Raw genomic sequence first — 20,910 nt, 5'->3', positions numbered from 1 at the left:
CCGACACACGCACGCACGCACGCACGCACGCACGCACGCACGCACGCACGCACGCACGCACACACGCACACACGCACACATACACACACACACACACATGCACACATGCACAGTTGCAGTCCTGTGCACAGAGAGGTAAGGCAGATAAGATCTACTCGGGCTGAGTCATTTTTCTGCGAACAGTATATACAGTATACTGCGCGCGCACACACACACACACACACACACACACACACACACACACACACACACACACACACACACACACACACACACACACACACACACTCAATCTATCCTAAGAGATAAGGTGCTCTCAGGTTCAGTCAGTTGGCACTTGTCTTTGGGTGAGACTCGGGTGATTATGTGCTCATACAGTATGACAGATGGAGGGATCTCTCTCCCTGAGATGAACTCAAGGATTTAAGTTGTAGTGCTTTTAAAAGTTTGTTTTGTAAAGATTGAACTAAATGCATTGCCCTGTGCATTGCATGCACTTAACTACAGTACTTAAGACCTATATGCTTTGTCTTACGACAGATAGCATCACGATGCAACATGTTGTGAGCTTCATTAATTCATTAATATTTTGAAAACCTTTGCCCATAATGACATGCTCAAAATAGGGAGGCCCCGATTAATGTGGTTAATCAACAAGGCAGAGAAATGATGCTTACATTCTCATCACTCCACATCTAACTGCATAAGCAAGTGCCTGCCCTGCTCCCATTACAGTATGTGTGTGGGCATGATCTACAGTATACTGTATGATTGCATATGTTGTAATCTGTGTGTGCATGTGTGTGTGCATGTATGTGTCTGCGTGTGTTCCCCGGGTTAAGATGGAGGGAGAGGCCACTAGAGTGAACTTGGCTCTCCGATTCTTTCCACAACCCGTCCATATTACATGTGTAATTACATTCCTACTCTAATGGGGAACAGAGCCCTACCCCAAGCCCGCTACAAGAAAGAGCTACTGTTCCCCTCGCTTGTGTGTATTTATATGTGTGTGTGTGTGTGTGTGTGTGTGTGTGTGTGTGTGTGTGGCCACAACTACCTCTTATCCCAGAGTTTTTCCACCCCTCCTGTCATCTAAGCTGATTCAAAATAGGAAGCTGATTACAGATTGATTGGGCTCAGGTTTGCCTCTAATAAGTTATGCGGCAGCCTGAGGTCCTTTTTTTGGAAGACTGACGGAGACAGGACCAAAGAACAATGCACATGTTGTCTGGTATTATGTGCTACGTGTGCCCTGCCTACTGCGAGGGCATGGCCGTGCAACATGTATCAGACTGTGGGAACCTGTCAGAATGGTATGGCTGACTAACAGTGATGACAATGGGTATTTGTGGCCCTGTGGGCAGGGTCTCCTCCGAAGCCTAACCTGTCACTTTCACTCCTCCTGCTGACTCCATCTCCTCTATATGCCATCCAGGGGTATAGAATATTTATGTTAAAGGGTCTACACCATGAATTTAAAAAATAATAATAATATTTAATATCATATTGTTTATGTCCCTCAAACGTTTTTCAAAAGGTTTGAGCCTAAATCAAGCCTCAGATATACTCATTCCAACTAACTTCTCTCTGGCTTATAAAGCACTTTCAGCTGCAATACCAAAACGTCCTTTTGGGCAGAGGGGTGCTACTGAGCAATTCTGTCAATTCTACATGGGCAGAAATGCAACTGAGATGGCCTGTTCAGACACGCCCATTATGAAAATCTCTGAAATGAGAATGAATGACTGAATGTTAAAAAAAAAAAAAAATGGGGGTACAAGAGACACTAGGGAGCCCAAAAAATACCCCCCCCCCCCAAAAAAAAAAAGTGTAGCCCCTTTAAATCCTACCGTAATATAGTTTTTTTTGTTGTACAGTGGTGTCAAAAATATGTGTTATTATCCTAAAAAAGCATCATAATTTTTTGGCAAAGTCTTAACCACATTAACCCTGCATCTCTGTTTTGGGGATGTCAAAATATATATTTTTTCCAAATTCAAGATCTTTCAAAACGTTTTGAAATGATCTCTACAAGCTCACAACATGTCACATTGCAACAAATAGCCAAACTATAAAAGAGAGCGTAAGTGATTCATTAGACCTCTAGACAATTAGACTATGGCCTGAGGGCCATAGTCTGTGAAGATGCACTCTCTTCATTAGATTGTGTTGTTTGCTACAAGACAGCGGGCTGGTCTGAAAAAGGTGCTGTGTCACTCCTGTGGATGCCGCCAGCCATTTTCAAACAATAAAAGCATTATTCTCTGCCCCACCATTACCTGAACTGTACTGTACATCCCCTTTTCTCTACAACAAAGTATTTAATCATGACTCAGTCAAATAATCATTATGGCTCTTTAAGTACCTGTGTGGAGAGGTGGAACTGAGTTGAGGAATGCACTTCAATAAAGCTACCTTTGAACGCTTGCTCAGGAAATGTCATAACACAGGGGGGGAAAAAGTGAGACACGGGGAGACGGGACAGATTAGTTTTGCAGCTGCCAGTGGCACACAGCCATCAGTACACCTGATGGTAGAGCGGTGGGGTCCTTTCCAGTGCAGGGGAAATGGACCATAGCCTTGTGTTACTGTACAGCCTAGTACCTTTAGAAAACATTGACTTTAGTCCATTGTTCACACAAGACGTCCTCACCTTGCTGAGCTACTGGGAGACGGTTAACTTCCCCTGCATTATACACATAATCGTATTGTGTTTAAATTCAACATGGTTTGAGGAAAGCCATTCGTGTTTGAAGACGGAATGGTGTGAAGACTCTTATCTCTCCTCCTCTCTGTCTCTGCCTCACCAGTCTGTTCTCTCATTGTGTGGAGTGACAGACTGTGGACAGCAGACTGTTGTCTGGCTGTCAGACTGCCATCAGACACCCCAAACCTCATACCACCACGACCCCCCCTCCCCCCACCAACGCACCCCTCACACATTGCCATGCCAGCAAAACCCTTCTAATTACAAGCCAGAACAACTCACCAATCTAACATCACACCCTGCTACTATAGCACTCCTTAGACATGCATACATATTAGAATATACCGCTAACTGTGATACTCATTTAAAAAAATGTTATGGTGATACAGTGTTAAAAGCTAATTATGATAATATTGAACAGAACAGTAAATGGATTTTAGGTTGATGCTTATTTTGTTCTTTCTTTCTTTGTCTCCACTCCTCCCAAGTGACACAAACACAACACACAAACACACGTATTGCATTATATGGTGGGAATATCACAACCTCAATGCGTGCCCTTGTTTCAGCCAAGATGTCAGTGGTAAATTATCATAAATTTGATCCCCACTCCAAAATGAGTGCATTTGCCTGTGTGGGAACATTTGGGTTCCCCAAAAAATATGGGGTCATAGTTACAGGCATTAAGCCAATGTAGCAGGTCTATAGTTACTCTGTCAGGCAAAGTACTTTTTTCATTGTGTAGCACCGTGAAGATACAGTGCATTATGCTCTCACACACACACACACACACACACACACACACACACACACACACACACACACACACACACACACACACACACACACACAAAGGAACGTCTCATGAATATTGGAAGAGTTTGGGGGTTCCAGTTGAGAGCACGCCTCTCCCTGTACTGCGTGTCATTGCTAAATAATTGATCCACCTTCTTCCAATCTCCCTTTGTCAAAATGAACGGTTTGGTTTCTAAACACTGTTTACCTCTCAGGGAGGTAATGCATGGTGGCTGCCAGATACCTTAACATGCATAGCTTTACTACCAGCACATCCAATTTCGCCAGTGGGTCAAATTCTTATCAGAATGTTGTAACATCTGCAATTTGATGCTGTAGATACAGACAGATACTGACATCCCAAATCTCACGCTATTGTTTCCCTGTTGGCAGGTATGAGATCAAGTACGATAAGGAGGACTACGTGCTCAGGGTTAAGAAGGCCTCAACCAGCGATGAAGGCACGTTCACCTGTGTGGCAGAAAACCGTGTGGGCAAGCTGGAGGCATCCGCCACGCTTACTGTCCGAGGTACGAAATGCACCATACTGTTCTTTCACATTTAGCTCACAGAACAGCCAACACAAAGGTGTCATCATGGACCATTGAGCTCATCGTTGAATACTGTGCGACCCTGACGAACAGTATAACCTATGAAGCCTGGAAGTCCAGTAGTGCTGACTCTCTAAGCTGAGAGAGATGTGGACAGTCAGTCTATGAATACATTTAATTATTTACACTTTCAAGTGCAGCATCGACACACATTGCCTCCACCCCCCACCGCCACCCCCCCTCAAGGCGGTTGGGTAGCCACGCTGTAACCACCCAGTCAGCAGTAAAGCCATTTCACAGTTTACTGGTGCACACCGACAGGCCTGTGCTTGAGGTTTGCAAGGTTAATAAAAACATTCTAACCATAATCTTCTCTCTCTTGCGCGCTACTCTTCTGCCTATTAAATCTGAGCATTCAAGGTCTCTGTGGAGCGCTTTAATGCCACACAGCAAGTTAAGGGCTGACTTCAATTTTCAGCCCTTTTAAATACTGGGATTTACGCGAAACCTGCTTTTTTTCAGAACAGAGGCTCAGGTCTTGGTTGAGACCTTGGAAGAGAGGGGAGACATGTTCATACAGGGAAATGGTCACTACTTGTGCCAACACCTTTGAATATGGTGTTGAGTCTCACCTGCAGAATGTATCCTCCCTACTAGATCACTTTAGTCTAATTATACTCATAATACTGGAATACGATATCTAGCACCAGGAATATCTCTCCCTCTCTTTCTCTCTCCTCTCTCTCTCTCTGACGTTCAGTTGCTCTATGCATCAGCGCTACCAATGAATACACACCATGCTACTACAAACACACACCACCTGTAGAACTGTAGTTTTCATTGTATGCAGACAGAGAAGATCCAATAGCATAATTTTGCATCTGCAGATTAGAGGACGGCTCCCCCCAGAAAGCTCCATGCTATATATTATGCAAAATATTCGGCCACCGGGGGGCACTAACATTAGGCTTTCTATGGCTATCAGTGTAAGGTAAAGTTAAGCAAAAGTAACTATTGGAGGAAAACCTTGTTCTATTGGATCATCTCTGTCATTCTTACCCTGTTCTGGAAACGTGTTGGCCCCAACACAACATGTCATTCATTCTGACTTATTATTTATTTTGTCTTACTTTATTATGTTTGTTCTGTTCCCCTTCTTCTTTTTTTGTGTGTTTGTGTACGTGTGTCTGTCCTTGATTTGTTTTTGTCGTGTATCCACTCCTCCATTGTCGTGTCTCCAGCTCGCCCTGTAGGTAAGTGGCCATCATCCTACTGATCCTATCCCATGATCCTGCATGTGCTCCCCATACACACCCCTGCATCCGACTGCTTGACGACCACTGACCGTTAACACACAGTAACATGCTGTACTTGACTAACATGGCTGTTGCAATATACCGCAATGTTACATCTTGTTAACTCCCCAAAATGTGTTTAATGTGTGTTTCAAGGAATGTAAAGACAGAGATGAAATTATGACTAATTCTCAGCTTTGTAGAATATAGACTCTGTCCTTCGCTATTTGTGGACAAGGCGAGTACTCTGATGATGTCAGATGTAGACACCTAGTAGACATCTCTCATCTTCCATAGTTATTCCCCTGCTGTATCGGGACCCTGCTTAACATGCACGTCTTGAGGCCATCTGTGGAGATTTGGCCCGTGGTACACAGCGCTAAGATCTGTGTGTCTTGGACGGGCTCATTTCCTCCGAACCCCAAGACAGAGCGGGAGATCTCACTGAGTGTTCTGATAGATGTGAGAAAGACAAGGTCAGAGCCATTTGATACACTTCAAACTGTAGAAATGGATAGTGAGAGGGGACATCTGGAGGAAGACATGTGTTGTGTTAACATAGCGGAGAGAGGAGAGGAATGCAGAGAAGAAAGATATGGGGTTGGTTAGAAACAGAGGGGTAGGCGCGGAAGCCATCACGGTCTTGACTGGCAGAAGGAGCCCAAATGCTGCCACAATGGCAGGACCGAGGTTGCCAAAACAGCAGTGGCCGTCCCACAATTGTCACGAGCTGTCAGCCTCCGAGAAGATGGAGGAAATTACACATTCAGCCTGCCTGTGGGAAAGAGACAGTAATTGCCGTAGACTTCTGAATAAAATATGATTCTCTCTGCGTGCGTGTGTGTGTGTGTGTGTGTGTGTGTGTGTGTGTGTGTGTGTGTGTGTGTGTGTGTGTGTGTGTGTGTGTGTGTGTGTGTGTGTGTGTGTGTGTGTGTGTGTGTGTGTGTGTGTGTGTGTGTGTGTGTGTCATATGAATGTATGTCTATCTGTCCATTTGTTCTCTTCTCTCCGACTGGAGTTTTGTGCGCTGTGCCCCCACCTCCATACCCGGGGCAGATGTGACTTGTCATGAATTAAATATGGGGGCCTGATCATGCGTTTCCTTGGGAGGGGACAGGAAGGAGCCTCTCACATGTCGTTAAGGGTCTCTGAATCAAAACAGGACCCGTGTGAGTGAGCTGTGAGCCAAGCTGGGAAGCCGGCTTCCTGTAAATATCCATGTTTGATGGGTGCCTCGCTGTGTTTTCTTTTTACACACATCCCACTATGTCAATCTTTTTGTTTTAGATGTACAGTATAGATATGTTTTGCTAGTTAGAGTAAATATAGATAGGCAGGAAGGTAGACAGAGACAGTAAACCATAGCATGAACCTGGATTTAACCACTTAAACCCTATACAGCCCCCCTCCTGTTTTTAGTTTTGACACTAAATCTATCTTCGGCAAAAATAGCCGATAGCCGAAAATCTGGGGTGGTTAAATAAGTGTAGTTCAAAGCATATTAGAAAAAGATGGTCCAACTGTATGGTGTTGATCTGGAAAAGAGAATTGCAGTTTCTACTAGGTCAGTCAATAATTTGAATTATTGACCATGCCACTTGTGGCGCTCCCAGTGGTTGGCTACAACAAAACACTGGGTTATCGTTTAGCCTAGCTAAGGGCACGGTTACAGATCATAGAAATAATCACAGCGACACTGTGCCTCCGTGTCAAATACAGAATAAGAAACTAGAAAAAGTGCTCCTCGGAGCACAGGTCTCCCCAGGTCAGGTAGGTTATTGTGGCCTCCTGGTGGCGCTATAATAAGCCAATGTGAAAAGGGGCGGCATTTCTTCTTAGGCCTTGCACGGTAATCGGACACTGCATTCATGATTTGAGCCATTTTGTTCCAAAAATGTGTTTTGCGAAATTAGACCTGCTGGTGGCGCTATAACAGGCCAATGTGAAAAGGGTGGCATTTTTTCCTCTGCCTAGTGGGAATATGTGTGCAAAATTTCACAGAAATCGCACGTTGCGTTCATGATTTGAGGCATTTTGTTCAAACGGACCTATCCAGCAAACTTTGGAAGCCAATGTTAGCCAATTAGGATGGAATATGAAATATCGGACACTTCCATCTTGATCACATGACTATAGAGATACTGTGTACCGATTTGCGTGATTTTTGGACAGATTCTGAAGGAGTAATAGCAAAACATTTGTTTTACAAAAGTCAGCCTCCTGGTGGCGCTCTAAAAGGCAGATGTGAAAAATGCATGGCAAAGGTTTTTCCTTGGCCTCTAGGGAGAGTGCGTGCAAAGTTTCACGCAGATCGGTGCAGTTATAGGTAAAAACGCAAATCAGCCTGTTATAGCGCCACCATGAGGCTGATTTGAACATTTTCAAGTGGCATTTCTTCCTCAGCCTAGTTCACACGGAAATCGCATGCTGTGTAGATGATCTGAGGCATTTTGTTCAAAACAAACCAATCCTGCAAACTTTGGAAGCCAATCTTAGCCAATCAGGATGGAATATGAAAAATCGGACAGATCTATGTTGATCACATCACTATAGAGATACTGTGTACCGATTTGCGTGATGTTAGGATAAAATCTGTAGGAGTAATATAAAACTTTTTTTTTTGCACAAATCGGCCTCCTGGTGGCGCTATAACAGGCCCATGTGAAAAATGCATGGCAGAGGTTCTGAATTGGCATCCAGGGAGTGTGTGTGCACAGTTTCGCTGCGAGCGGGCCAACGGTGCCGGAGATTAGCTGTTCACAGACGGACACACACACAGACACACACACGGGCGGACAAGGGGTAAAACATACTCTCTCGCCATGCCTTTCGGCCTGGCGGAGACAATAAACATGATGCGTTTGTTTGTTATGCGGATACCTTGGTTGTGGTAAACATAGCAGTAAGCATCATCGGGTCCACAGCTACTGTAAGTAAACGGTTGTGAACAAGTATGACCCTTATGACCTATCTATACTTTTAATATATATGGAAGGAATACATTTTTTTGTTGTACATCTCTGTTGTCAATTATCATCCCTCTGTGGGCTTTTTGTTGTGACTTTTCCGCCTACTCCTGCCACTGACTTATTCTGATGGAGTGATGATCACGTTATACACCCCCCTGCTGTGTTTGTGTACTGGTGCCACAAGTGCCTAGGAAAGGAGATGAGGAGAAACAGATGAAGATAAGTGTGAGAGATGAGTGTGAGAAAAGACAAATTTAGGACTGTGATAGAAGCCAGTCTGTAGTTAACACTTGTGAGCGGTTAGCGGTGATGCAATGTGTGGGATGGAATGACCAGTGGAAGAGAAAAGGAGGAAACAGTCTTTGCCAGACTGTGATTTAGGAGGCCTGTATCAGGCCCAACAATGTGAGAGGCACAAGCTAACTAAGCTGCAGAGGGCCAAATGGGAATGCTGTAAATCTGTAGCCATCTGCCTCATTCCCAACTGTGTGTATCTTTGACAAATACATACTCCCAGAAAGGGATTACATGGAGAAATCTGCCAAATGGGAAGAGTTTGCCCTTACTGGAACCAGCTGGCTTGACAGTTCAAGGACTTACACAGCAATCAAAAGAAAAATAATGAATGTAAGATGTTCTGCAACAAGTCTTTTATTTTCAGTTGTATAATAAGTATGATAGTTTGATAAAAGAAGGCTCCAGGGCCCAAGAGTTCAAAACTTTTAATCTCTGTCCAAGTGGATCGGATTTAGATTTTGGGAAGTTCAAAACAAACAAAAAAACAGCATTGGGGTCACTTTGATATCCGATCTGTGATCATAGAGTTATCTATGTCAATAAGAAAACTATATTTAACACAAAATCAAAATCTGATCCACTGATAAGGATTAAAAGTGTTGCATTATTGGGCCTAGATGACATTATTAGATGTCTGCAATTTGATGATTTTAAATGTGCCCGTAGGAGGCAGTTTTTTCTGCCCGGAACGTGATGGTGATTTGTAATCATGGGCAACATAGTTCATGTCAGCAGGAGGCCTACACACAGTTTGACAAATAAGGAAAGGTCACAGGGCCATGTAACTACGCTCAAGGTTCAGCCATCTGCAAACCTCGAGTTTGTTTTGATAATATTCAGCATTTTCTATTGAGATAAATATAGTCCAGATGTACTGTTTACTAAAACAAACTGTACCTGTCATTAACACAGCTCAGATATAACAAAACATCTCATCATCAGTCTATGACAGTTGGATGGTTTATAAAGATAGATTATGTAAAGCGCTCTCCTCTTTTAGAACAAATTGTCAGCACAAATTACACTCTGTACTGTTGTGAGTCATTCTGTGTTTGTGAGGTGAATGGGTACTCGGTTTATTTTGCCCTCTTTCAGTTATGCACTCTGATTCATCACAAGTTATGAAAGCTGTTGGTTACGAAAGCTGTTTGCTTGGTGAAGTGGAAATGGAGAGTGAGGTGCTAAGATTGTCCTTGCCACTGGGGAAAGGTCGAGGGATTGCAGAGGAACTTCTCTGCACACCGTGTGTGTAACTGCAAACTTTTCTCTTTTGGTGCTCAAATGTATCGAGCTATGAGTCAAAGGACTGTCTGTTGCCTGGCTACTGGAGCCTTTCTTTTGATACAGCAGTGAATATTGGCTGAGACAGTTTAACACGCAATTTCAAAGAATGATGGTAATTTCAAACCAACTCCAAGGTCTTTGAATGAGAAATGTTTGCTTGAGGTAACATGAAAATAGAAAGGGTCTTACTTTCTTCCTTTCTCTCTACTGCCCCCCACCCCACCCCGCCCCCTCTCTCTGCTCTCTCTCTCGATCTCTGAAGCACCTCTCTACCTTCAGCTTTGATCTGAAGTACTGAGCTACTTCTGATCTGTTTTTTTGTGTGTCAGCCGCTCTCTGATGCCCAGTAAATCTTACACAGGAAAATTCGATGGTGATTTCTCTAGACATGCACCTGTGTGTCTGTCTCTGTAGATAGAGCTGGATGTCTCCAGGGCATGGCTGTGTGCCTCTGTGTTGCAGTCCAACCTAAATGGTGCTGTGACCGAGGCGCTTGTCACCCCACATGAATGCAGATGTGACCGTCATTCATTCAGCCTCAACCTCACCTGGATGAATGGCCCCCCTTGGTTACCATGGCAATGGCAGTCATGACAGTCCTTGGTGTACATATTCTTTTTTTCTCCTGTCTGTTCAGAATGAATAAAGCCAACGATCAATAATGCTGCATGGAAGCTCTCTACAGCGTTCCCATTGTTGATTTGGCCGTGTGGTACAGTGCTTGTTCTTGCTTGAAGACCCCACACCCCCCAACCCTGTTGACCTTAATCCCTGAACCTTTCATTAGAGATTCATTCTCATTGTTTACCATAGGGCTGCAACTATCGATCTATTATAACGATTATTCTATCCATTACTTTTGCAATTAATTGAATAATTCAGCAGCAATTCATCACTATTCACTATTTTTGTTCATTATTTTTGAAAACCGAAGACATTTCATAATTTCCCCCCAAAATGTATTATTTTATTAAATATCTATAATCTATAAGTGATTAAATCAATGAGTTCTATTAACTGTTGCACCTCTATTAGGGATTCATATTGTCATTGTTTACCATTGAACTGACATTTTTTTTTTCTTTTAAACCTTTTTGACCCCCAGCGGCGCCACAGTTTGTTATCCGTCCAAGGGACCAGATAGTGGCCCATGGACGTACCGCCACCTTCCCATGCGAGACCAAGGGAAACCCGCAGCCTGCTGTCTTCTGGCAGAAGGAGGGAAGCCAGGTAAGAACGCCAAAAAGGAAATACACATCAAAACACTCTGCTTAGACTCTCTGCTTGTTTATACACAGTAAAAAAGACGTGTTAAAGCTGCAAAAGGCATAAAATGTATGTCCTACCCGGGATTCAAACCCGGGGCTCCCATGCGAGCTAGCACCAACATTTCTACTGCCGAGAAAAAATGTCAAGCTCGTTTGGGAGATATTACGCTTTAGGTTTCATGCAATACCTCTAGTGGACCAGCAGTGGTCCTACCTGATCACAGGATCTACCTTTCTCAATAGAAGAGAACCAGCAATTGTGTTAGTTGTATTGTATTGTATATACAGATTACATACAGATAACCAAATGGACCCTTATGGATCTCTCAGAGTTAGAAATGGATAAAATAACTCCCGAGTAACTTACTGTGTACGTTGCGCGCACACACACTTTCTTACAATGTGAGAATGCATTATCATCTTATCTTGCAGCATTCTTTGTTTACTTCATGTTTTGTATTATCAGCACACAGCGCTTAGTCTGTATTCCCTTGGCAGCATCTACATTTCCTGACTGTGCTCATGACTTGTTAGTTCTCCCACTCTTCACTTAGTATCTCTCTCTCTCTCTCTCTCACACACACACACACACACACACACACACACACACACACACACACACACACACACACACACACACACACACACACACACACACACACACACACACACACACACACACAGAGAGAGGCACCTGAAAAAGTACATTATCTCCCATCAGTATCGGCAGAAGAGACACACTGATACAGCTCTGTTCAGAGGCAGCTGCCAAACGGTGGTGTGGCTGGCTGGCAAAGCGCTAATCAGTTCCCTGTGACCTATGCCGATAAGAGCGATCCTATCCCTCACTTTGTACTGATAAGCCATTGAAAGGCCTGGGTGTCCTCACAATGCTCCACAACACTGCCAATTAAGAGCCTGTTGGAACTTGTAGATGAGCCAGAGATACCATTCAGCTCTGGCTGAGTTTCAGACATCTACTCTCACACACACGCACACACACATGCACGCACACATACAAACACACGTACAAACCACTGTATAAAAAGAATGGACAACGTGACGCCATTGGTTTCTACAGACCGTAAATGAAGCCGATTGTTCAGCAATTTCAAATCCGCCATCTTTCAATATCGCGTCATTTCCTGCAGAATGCCACCAGACCATTATTAGTTGGGTAGCTTGTCAATCAAGAGCGGGGGCGGGGAATGAATCATCCCGCCCCTCCTAGAGCAGGGGTCTTCAACGTTTTCAGGCCAAGGACCCCCTAGCTGAGAGAGAGATGAAGCAGGGACCCCCACTACATATTGTATAAAATCGTGTATTGGATTAAGCTTTTTTTGTTTACTTGGTCTGCCCTTTTTTCCCTCTACACACCTATACCTCTTTGCCAAAAATAGCAGATCTACAAGCTCACAACGCCTCGCAGTGCGAGGTGTTGTGAGCTTGTAGATCTGCTATTTTTGGCTAAAGTTCTCCTCAGAAAAGGGATGCTAGAGTTCAAGTGGTTAAAGTAAAAAAAATAATCATATCACACAAAGAGTTGGCGGACCCCCTAGGGGTCTGGGGCTCTGGGGACCCCCTAGGGGTCCCGGACCCCCTGTTGAAGACCCCTGTCCTAGAGCATAACCTACTTTATCGTCAATTTTAAAATAAATGGGACCATAGTTTACCAAAACGCATATCATGATGATTGAAAGAAGACTTTAAACTAGCGACTGGAAGCATATAGTATTTATGACCACTTTTATTAAGGTAAGAAAATCTAGTCTAAAGTTTGTAAAAAACCCATCCGCTTGCGTTAAGATAAATTCTTTCTGACACCAGCAGGGCTAAAACAGCGAAAATACAGGCCATTCATATGAACTGTCTCTCCCGTATTAGCCTCAATGTAAAACTTTCAAGCTGGGCCCTTGGTACACACACACACACACACACACACACACACACACACACACACACACACACACACACACACACCAAGCCCCAAGGGCCTATAATTACACCAAAGTGTTGCTCCAAGGAGTAAAATATATACTTATGTGACGTATTCATTCAAATATTTGTTGCGTTAAACACATGCCTACATGTAAGACTCACAGACACAGACACAGTGTGTGTGACCTGTATGACTCAGCGCTACATGTTGTGAACATGTTCTACTTACTGTACTAGTGTTACTAGTGTCCTATGCTATCTACATGATTCACCCTCTCCTGCGCTTAAAGCTGAATTATGTAACTTTCCTCTTCTACCCCCGGACTTGAACTCGGTTTCCTGCGCAAGTGCTGACATTTTTACCATTGAGCTAATAGAGCCTGCCTGCTTGCTCAGGGGATAAATTGAATCTTGGTCATCAGGTACATTTTAATTGTCAGATCCTGTGTGAGACATGAACGGGAGATAAAATACAACCACCCCAATTGTATAAGTTATATTGTATTTACATACTCTACCATACAAATTGGACAAAATTACATTTTATTCATTAACCCATTAAGACCTGAGGCCGATTAAAAAAATGTCTTCTAAATCCTAACAGTTTTCTGAAAAACCTATGTTGCTATATCAGTGGTGCTCAAACCTTTTCATGTCAAGGAATTATATGTAGGCTATTTGGCCACCGACCCCCATCTCAAAATATTTTCTCAGGGACCCCCAGAAGCAAAGATTTTAGTTAAAAATGTTCGCTTTAAAAATATGACCGATTTTGATTAACAGCAAGTCACTGTGAATTTTTGCATTTTAGTATAACATCATTATCCATTGCCTTGATTATAGGAAATTTAATGAGTCAATTTTAACATTTTTATAATAGAAAACGAGATATATTGAAAGATGAAACCCTAGCCCTAACCCAACATAATATTTTAAAAAGTGTTTACATGGATATGAATGCATTACAAGTCAGCTATGAGGTGGGAGAAAATACTAGTATTTTCTAGTAATAGTATTTTGGGCTGATTTAAATCACGGTTCAAATTTGACCCGCTAACACCACAAGTGGATGCAGTTTTCTAACACAATGCAAGGGTTAATAGCCAAAGTAGAAAATAATGGTTAAATGGTTAAAATGATTGTGATGCTATATTAACTAAAATGACACATAATGCTTTCCCCTTTTTTAATAGGTTATAAAAAGTTACATAGTGCCACTTTAAGGATGAAACTTTTGGAATGATATGTTACAGTTTTGAGTAAAACAAATAATAATACAATTCTCCTAGTCACCTTTCTCTGTCTGTGTTCATCAATGCTTATTACTGTATATTCTCTACTGCTTCTACATACACAGGGAGAGAACAAATGAAAGATAATTAAGTCCAGTAATTAGGCGAGAGAAAGGCCTTTCTGTCACACTTGGGGATAATGAAGTGGACATATATCATGCACTGGAGGTGGGCAGGGCATCATTAAAAAAAAGACATAATTTGCTACATTAAGTCATTAGGTGTAATTGAATCTGGCTAATGTATTATTTTCTGATCCTTAGCTTTGAGGAACAAAGGAGAAAACTAAATGAATGGAACAAAAGAAAAGTGTGGGATGAGGGGAGGGGGGGTTACTGAAGAAAAAAAACGAGAGTTAGAGGTGAAGTTTTAGTCAATGTCAACAGCCTTGCCTCAGGCTGTCACAGGGCTGATCGCCTCTCATTACCACCCATCACTCCTGCTCTTCTAAAGATAAACTGTATTATATTCACTAGAAGTTTAGCTCAAATGGTGGTGGTCTCTGTGGGCAAACCAAGCCTCCCCAAAGCCATTATGGAGTTGAAACAGAGAGGAAAATCCAGCCTTACCAGGAGTCAGAACACTCTGGAGCCTCTGGCTTGGCCCAAGAATAAGTGGCTTCTGTTTTGTCAAACAGAGCCCTCAAATCCTTTGCTTGAGCGCTTAATTCGTTAACCCAGTGAAGGATGAACTTGTTTGAAAGTGTGTGTGTGTGTGTGTGTGTGTGTGTTTAGTGTGGAGGAAGGTTATGAGTGTGTTCTACTTGGATATTTTCCTAGTGATAATGGATGCCTTGTCCTCACTAATCGACTGTGTGTTGCTCTTCCTGCAGAATCTGCTGTTTCCCAACCAGCCCCAGCAACCCAACAGCCGCTTCTCAGTGTCGCCTGGCGGAGACCTCACCATCTCGTCTGTGCAGCGGGCAGATTCTGGCTACTACATCTGCCAGGCCCTGACCGTAGCTGGCAGCATCCTCGCCAAAGCTCAACTGGAGGTCACAGATGGTGAGACACATTACCTTCTCCTAATGCCAGCACACTAAAGCGTGAGTTATACTTTGGTGTGTGCTGTGTCACGCACCGAAAATAGCAGCTCTACAAGCTAAAGCTAGTAGATCTGCTATTTGCGGTGCACGACACTGGCATGCAGCTAAGTACAAATCACCCTTAAAGGACCACTTCACCCATTTTTAATCTTGTTTCATGGTCCTCACTGATGCGCATTATAAAATGCCACCATTTCTGTCTGCTCAGTCTGTGTCTCAGAGTAGGGCTGTGGACAGTTCAGAAACCTGCCAACCAGTGACATCATCGGTAGGCAGGTTTGGTCATTCCAAACAAGAATTTCAAACTTTTTTTTTTTCATTTCTATTTAACATGCTAACATTCCAGGAAGAAAAAGGCTGTAGTTTCTATTAGCTTTGGATCCCTGTTAATTAGGTTTTTGAACTGTCCCACCCACCCATGAAGATAAGGCTGAAAAGAGGTTTAGTTCTCCTTTAAGCATGTGCCTAAACTGTACTGACACAGACTATGGAATACATTATAATTGTACTTCTTTGTAGTTGAGTTTGACCTTTTTTTTCTTCATTTCACCAATAATAACATGCCCAAAATAGGGACAGCAGGTTTAAAGTGGTTAAGCATGCATGCACGGCGCACATGTATGTGTGTGCGCTTATGTTTATGTATATGAGTAAGGGGGAGAGCAAGTGGAAGGCAATGATTGATTGAGTGAGTGACATGGGTTGTCTGCGGGATGAATTATGAGGTACTGGGAGGTGTGGGAGTATGTAATCTGTTCTGCTGTTAAGACAGGAAGATAGACGCCCAACCATATGTCTACAGAAGGACGTGCTAACAGAAAAAGGACCTCAGACACACTTTATTTTTCATATATATATATACACACACACACACACACACACACACACACACACACACACACACACATTATGCGGTCAGGTTTAGGCCTGGCTCAGGGAAGAGTATGCCCCTGCCATGCATAGTCCACCATGAGCAACGTTGGAGGTGCGACAGGCATTTAGGATAATCGTTTTTGTCCTTGGTATGTGTGTGAATGTGTATATTGTATTGGTTCTTTAATTGTTATTTTATTTATGCTTGTCACATTTTTTTTTTTTAATTGCACTGTACATTTTTTATTGTACTGTTTGACCCCAGGAAGAATAGTCACTGCTGAGGCTAAGCATCACTAATGGGGATCTAAAATAAACAATAAACACACACCCGGAATGTGTGAGAGGAAGACAGAAGGTGTTGTGCAGGGCTAAAAGGACAGTAGAGATGAGAGGAAAAGGGCCAGGGTGAGGTCATGGCCACACCTGCTGCAGTCTTCAGGTGATTTACTGTCCCTGGGGGACATGAGGGGTGGGGTGGTGGCAGCCTGTGGGTTCAAGGAGATCAGTAATGAGAAATTCCTGATCCAGACACCCAAGGCCTCCATCAAGCCTCTCCTCCGCGTCCATCACTCCATCATAGCTTCAGTCTGTATACAAGACGCATCTACTCCCTGGACCCAGCATTCTCAGTGGGCGTGCCTTTAATCAGGGCATGTCATAGCTTACTGTCATATTTCCTGAAGGAAGGAATGCATTGGGAGTCATGAATCCGAGCAAAGAGTATCATTAGCAAAAATGAGTCTCCCTTACAGTTCAGGCGAGGTTGAAGTGAAAAATGTTTCATAATGGCTTTGTGAATCACGCAAGGTGATAGCAATGACAGACGGAGAACTCCCTGGGTGACGGGATGGGATAAGGTAAAATATAGTAAAGCCAGCCCGATAGGGGTGAAAGCTTTGAAAGCTTTCTTGGTTTGCGTTATGATTTAAATGATCCTTCATGATGAATTTGGCCACCATTTGCACTAACAAAAACATTCCAGTGGACTAAATTAGAGTTGAAATATTATCATTGGATTGGACTTCGCTCGCAGTAGTTCATCTAGTGGTCTTAAATCAGTACAGTCAGACATTAGTTTTTTTGCTCTCTTTAAGTGTACCTAAAGAAAGAGCAGATCATAACATGGCAGAAGAATTTGTATTGTTTCCTCCTCTCTGACATAGCTGTGAGAAGAGAGGGTATGAGGATGTGTTGAAAGGTTACTGAGGTAGACTGGGTAATTAGCCCCCGCAGGTCTGCCATCATTAATCCATACCTTCTAATTAATGTGGGCCCGGTGATGCCACGGGGGCGCCACATTATTCAACCCTAAATGTATAAACTGCCTGTGTGCTACAGCGCTAACTCACCAAGCGAGCACCTCTGACACTTTTCACTATTTCACAGAAGGGCCCCACGGGCATTCCTCATCACATAAATGAACATAATTCATTCAAGATTTTATCATTAGCATTAATATAGTGTGCGACTGCAATAAAGTGTTTTCTGTGCTATTGCTTTTGCTTCGTTTTTCAGAGTCAACTGAAACAGAGTCATCTATTAGTTGCATTCAGGGTGAACATCTCAAGGAAGGGCTTCCTAAGCTTGTGTTAAGCATGACTACCTTCTGTGAAGAAATGTACCTCACTGTATTTGATAAAGCATTTATTTTAATCGCTCTGAGTCAATTGGCCAGAGTCTTACCACTGCACTTTACCACAGAGTCGGTGTATAAATACTTTCTATGAGTATCCAGGCAGTAACTGGAAACTGCTTAGCATCCCTCTGCCACATCAATGAGGTTGGACCCTCCCCCCCGCGCTTCCTGGAAATTCATGATACTAGTCATTGTTCTGTGGTGCGATTTACAAGACCTACTGAGAAAAACAGCCTACTTTATGTTAGTCGACCACATCCCTCACTCACTTTTTATAAGTGCACTCAGACATGTATTTTACAGTCAAGCCCATTATACTGAGGTCTGCGTCTATCTGAAATGGATGTCGGTGTCACTGGATGTATTGCTATGATTACTGCTGTCATCTCACTCACCGACCCTTTCTCCTGTGTCCCAGTGCTCACGGACAGGCCGCCGCCCATCATTCGCCAGGGACCGTCCAATCAGACTCTGGGGGTGGACAGCGTGGCCTTGCTCAAGTGCCAGGCGTCAGGCGATCCTATTCCTTCAATCAGCTGGCTGAAGGATGGGGTCAGTCTGCTGGGCAAGGACCCCCGCATGTCCCTGCAGGAGCTGGGCAGCCTTCAGATCAAGAGCGTCAAGGTGAGGGCCGGCACTCTCCCCGTCTTAAACGGCAGTAATCAATCAATCGATCAATCAATGCACAGTAAAATCCTGAGTGCTGTTTTTAAGAGATTGTACATATACAATGCATTTTTGTACATTTGTACAATCTCTGAGTTACAAATGCATACATTAACACTGAGGATTTTACTGTGTGAATGTTGGTTTGACAGAAACTAACTTTCTGGATTTTGTTGTCCAAGCACTCTGTGAGCAGATATTTTACATTGTTGGTACAACCTCCCCATTTCCTCCCACTACTCTCTCTTGACGTTCTTCTCTGCTACTGAACTTCATTCCTTCTTTATGTTTGTTCTTTATCTGCAAACTCCACTTCCCCGGTATTGTCACCACCGGTGTGTGGTGTGTATGTTAATGTAGGATGTGTGTGTGTGCGTATATAGATTTGTACTTGTGTGAGTTTTTCGTGTAGAGACATTGCTCAAGTATGTAACACTGCAGGGTGGTAGCTTAGGCAGTCCAATAAGACATGGCTTAAGTGTAACTTAGATGGACACTGGGAATCATAATGCCTAAAGAGATGAATAGAGGGTATTGATCTTTGCAAAATGCTTGATACTATCACTTAGTGACGTGACAGCTCATACGAGGCTCAGCTGTGCAGTGCTGGATGGGGTCCAGCTTTGGGTTAGAAACATATACACACGTTTATACACACACACACACACACACACACACACACACACACACACACACACACACACACATACATACATTTAGGGTAGATTGAATTTAAAAAGCTCACATCCTCCTTTCCCCACTCTGAGGTCTCAGTGGAATATCCATTATGCTTGACAAAGCTGCCGACCACTGACATTTTATTTAATAAATCGAAGGAAGGCGCAGGGACGAAAACCAACAAACAACCAAAGATCCTAAGAGGGATGGAGAGACAAGCCAGCTGTCATCGGTCCAGGGGGTTCCAGCAGCCCACCCTAAATTAATTAGCTCGCCTTTGTTGTGGTCGGCAGGACAGTGGGGAAATAAGGGGGCGGGGTGGGAGTGATGGAGCGGTGGCGAGTAGAAAATGGATTTCATTAGGAAATTAGCGTCAGCACTTTGAGGCACTCACAAATGACACACAATTTGGCCAGCGCCAGACAAGCCCATGAAGAAGTCACCCTATAGCTGTTCAACCTATCCCTGATGGGAAGATCACTTGTACTCAGTCATTACATCTCCTTTTTGGATGCACAAAATTAAATGTCCCTTTCATTGAAAGTGTTATTAGGGGGAGTCATTTAGCTTAAAGTGTTGACTCTGTGTGTGTGTGTGTGTGTGTGTGTGTGTGTGTGTGTGTGTGTGTGTGTGTGTGTGTGTGTGTGTGTGTGTGTGTGTGTGTGTGTGTGCAGCTCACAGACTCTGGGATCTACACTTGTGTGGCTGCCAGCTCGAGTGGGGAAACATCGTGGAGTGCATTCCTGGAAGTCAAAGGTACAGCAAAGCATATAGCGAATTTATGTATACCACTATCTAAATAAATACTGCATTTCTTTGCTCTTCAGCTCTTCTTGGCCACCACAGAATGTGTCCCTCTTAATTCAAATATGAGTGTATACATGGTGTCAAATTGACCCAATGGATTGGTGTACCACCTCTTTCCCTGCAGAATCTGGGGGGTTGGTGGTGATTAAGAGCCGTGATGAGAACGAGCTGCCTGGCCCTCCCTCTAAGCCTCAAGTCACTGATGTCACCAAGAACAGTGTGTCCTTGTCCTGGCAGCCAGGGATGACTGGAGCAACCCCTACCTCCTCCTATGTCATTGAAGCCTTCAGGTTTGCATAACCAATGAAACATACCATCATTCACTTGTTACCCGCGCACACTAATATCATCTAGAAAGACTAGGTTATTAGACTTTTAGATCGGCAATTGCAATTTTTTGATGTTGTGTTTTTAATGGCACCTGTCGTTTTAAACCTGTGATCATGCTGAAAGCTGAATAAACATAATAAACATAAAAAAAGAAAAAGATTGCACTCAGTAGTCAAATCAAGCTGTCAAGATATGCCATTGCCACCTGAGATATGAGTGATTCGATTATGTGACTTTGACCTTGCCCTTAAATGTGACCTTACTTGACCTTTATGACCCAAAAGTTAATCATCTCGTCAGGGCAACCTATCGATCGTTCCCACCAAATTTCATGAAAATGAAATGGGACATTCTGCATAATGAGTACTTTCTACTTTTGTACTTTAAGTATATTTTAATACCAATACTTTTGTACTTTTTCTAAAATAAATGTTGAATTCTGGACTTTTACTTACTCTTAACAGAGTATTTCTACA

General features: G+C 43.2%; 1 protein-coding gene across 5 annotated transcripts in view; it reads left to right on the top strand.

Annotated features, from left to right (window-relative positions):
* robo2 (roundabout, axon guidance receptor, homolog 2) overlaps positions 1–20,910 on the top strand; it is a 198,595-nt gene that overhangs the window by 131,191 nt on the left and 46,494 nt on the right. For all 5 annotated transcript variants that reach the window (XM_084065109.1, XM_084065107.1, XM_084065108.1 and 2 more), the window contains exons 6-12: positions 3,896–4,032; positions 5,295–5,306; positions 11,004–11,128; positions 15,229–15,400; positions 18,372–18,577; positions 19,972–20,053; positions 20,229–20,394. In XM_084065109.1, the coding sequence (XP_083921235.1) occupies positions 3,896–4,032; positions 5,295–5,306; positions 11,004–11,128; positions 15,229–15,400; positions 18,372–18,577; positions 19,972–20,053; positions 20,229–20,394 (900 nt within the window). The remainder of the gene's footprint in view (positions 1–3,895; positions 4,033–5,294; positions 5,307–11,003; positions 11,129–15,228; positions 15,401–18,371; positions 18,578–19,971; positions 20,054–20,228; positions 20,395–20,910) is intronic.

Source organism: Gymnoscopelus microlampas (assembly GCF_963454915.1).
Source record: "Gymnoscopelus microlampas genome assembly, chromosome: 8".
Taxonomy (NCBI): domain Eukaryota; kingdom Metazoa; phylum Chordata; class Actinopteri; order Myctophiformes; family Myctophidae; genus Gymnoscopelus; species Gymnoscopelus microlampas.
The sequence above is the reverse complement of the archived record's forward strand: the minus strand, read 5'-3'. Positions and strand labels throughout refer to the sequence as shown.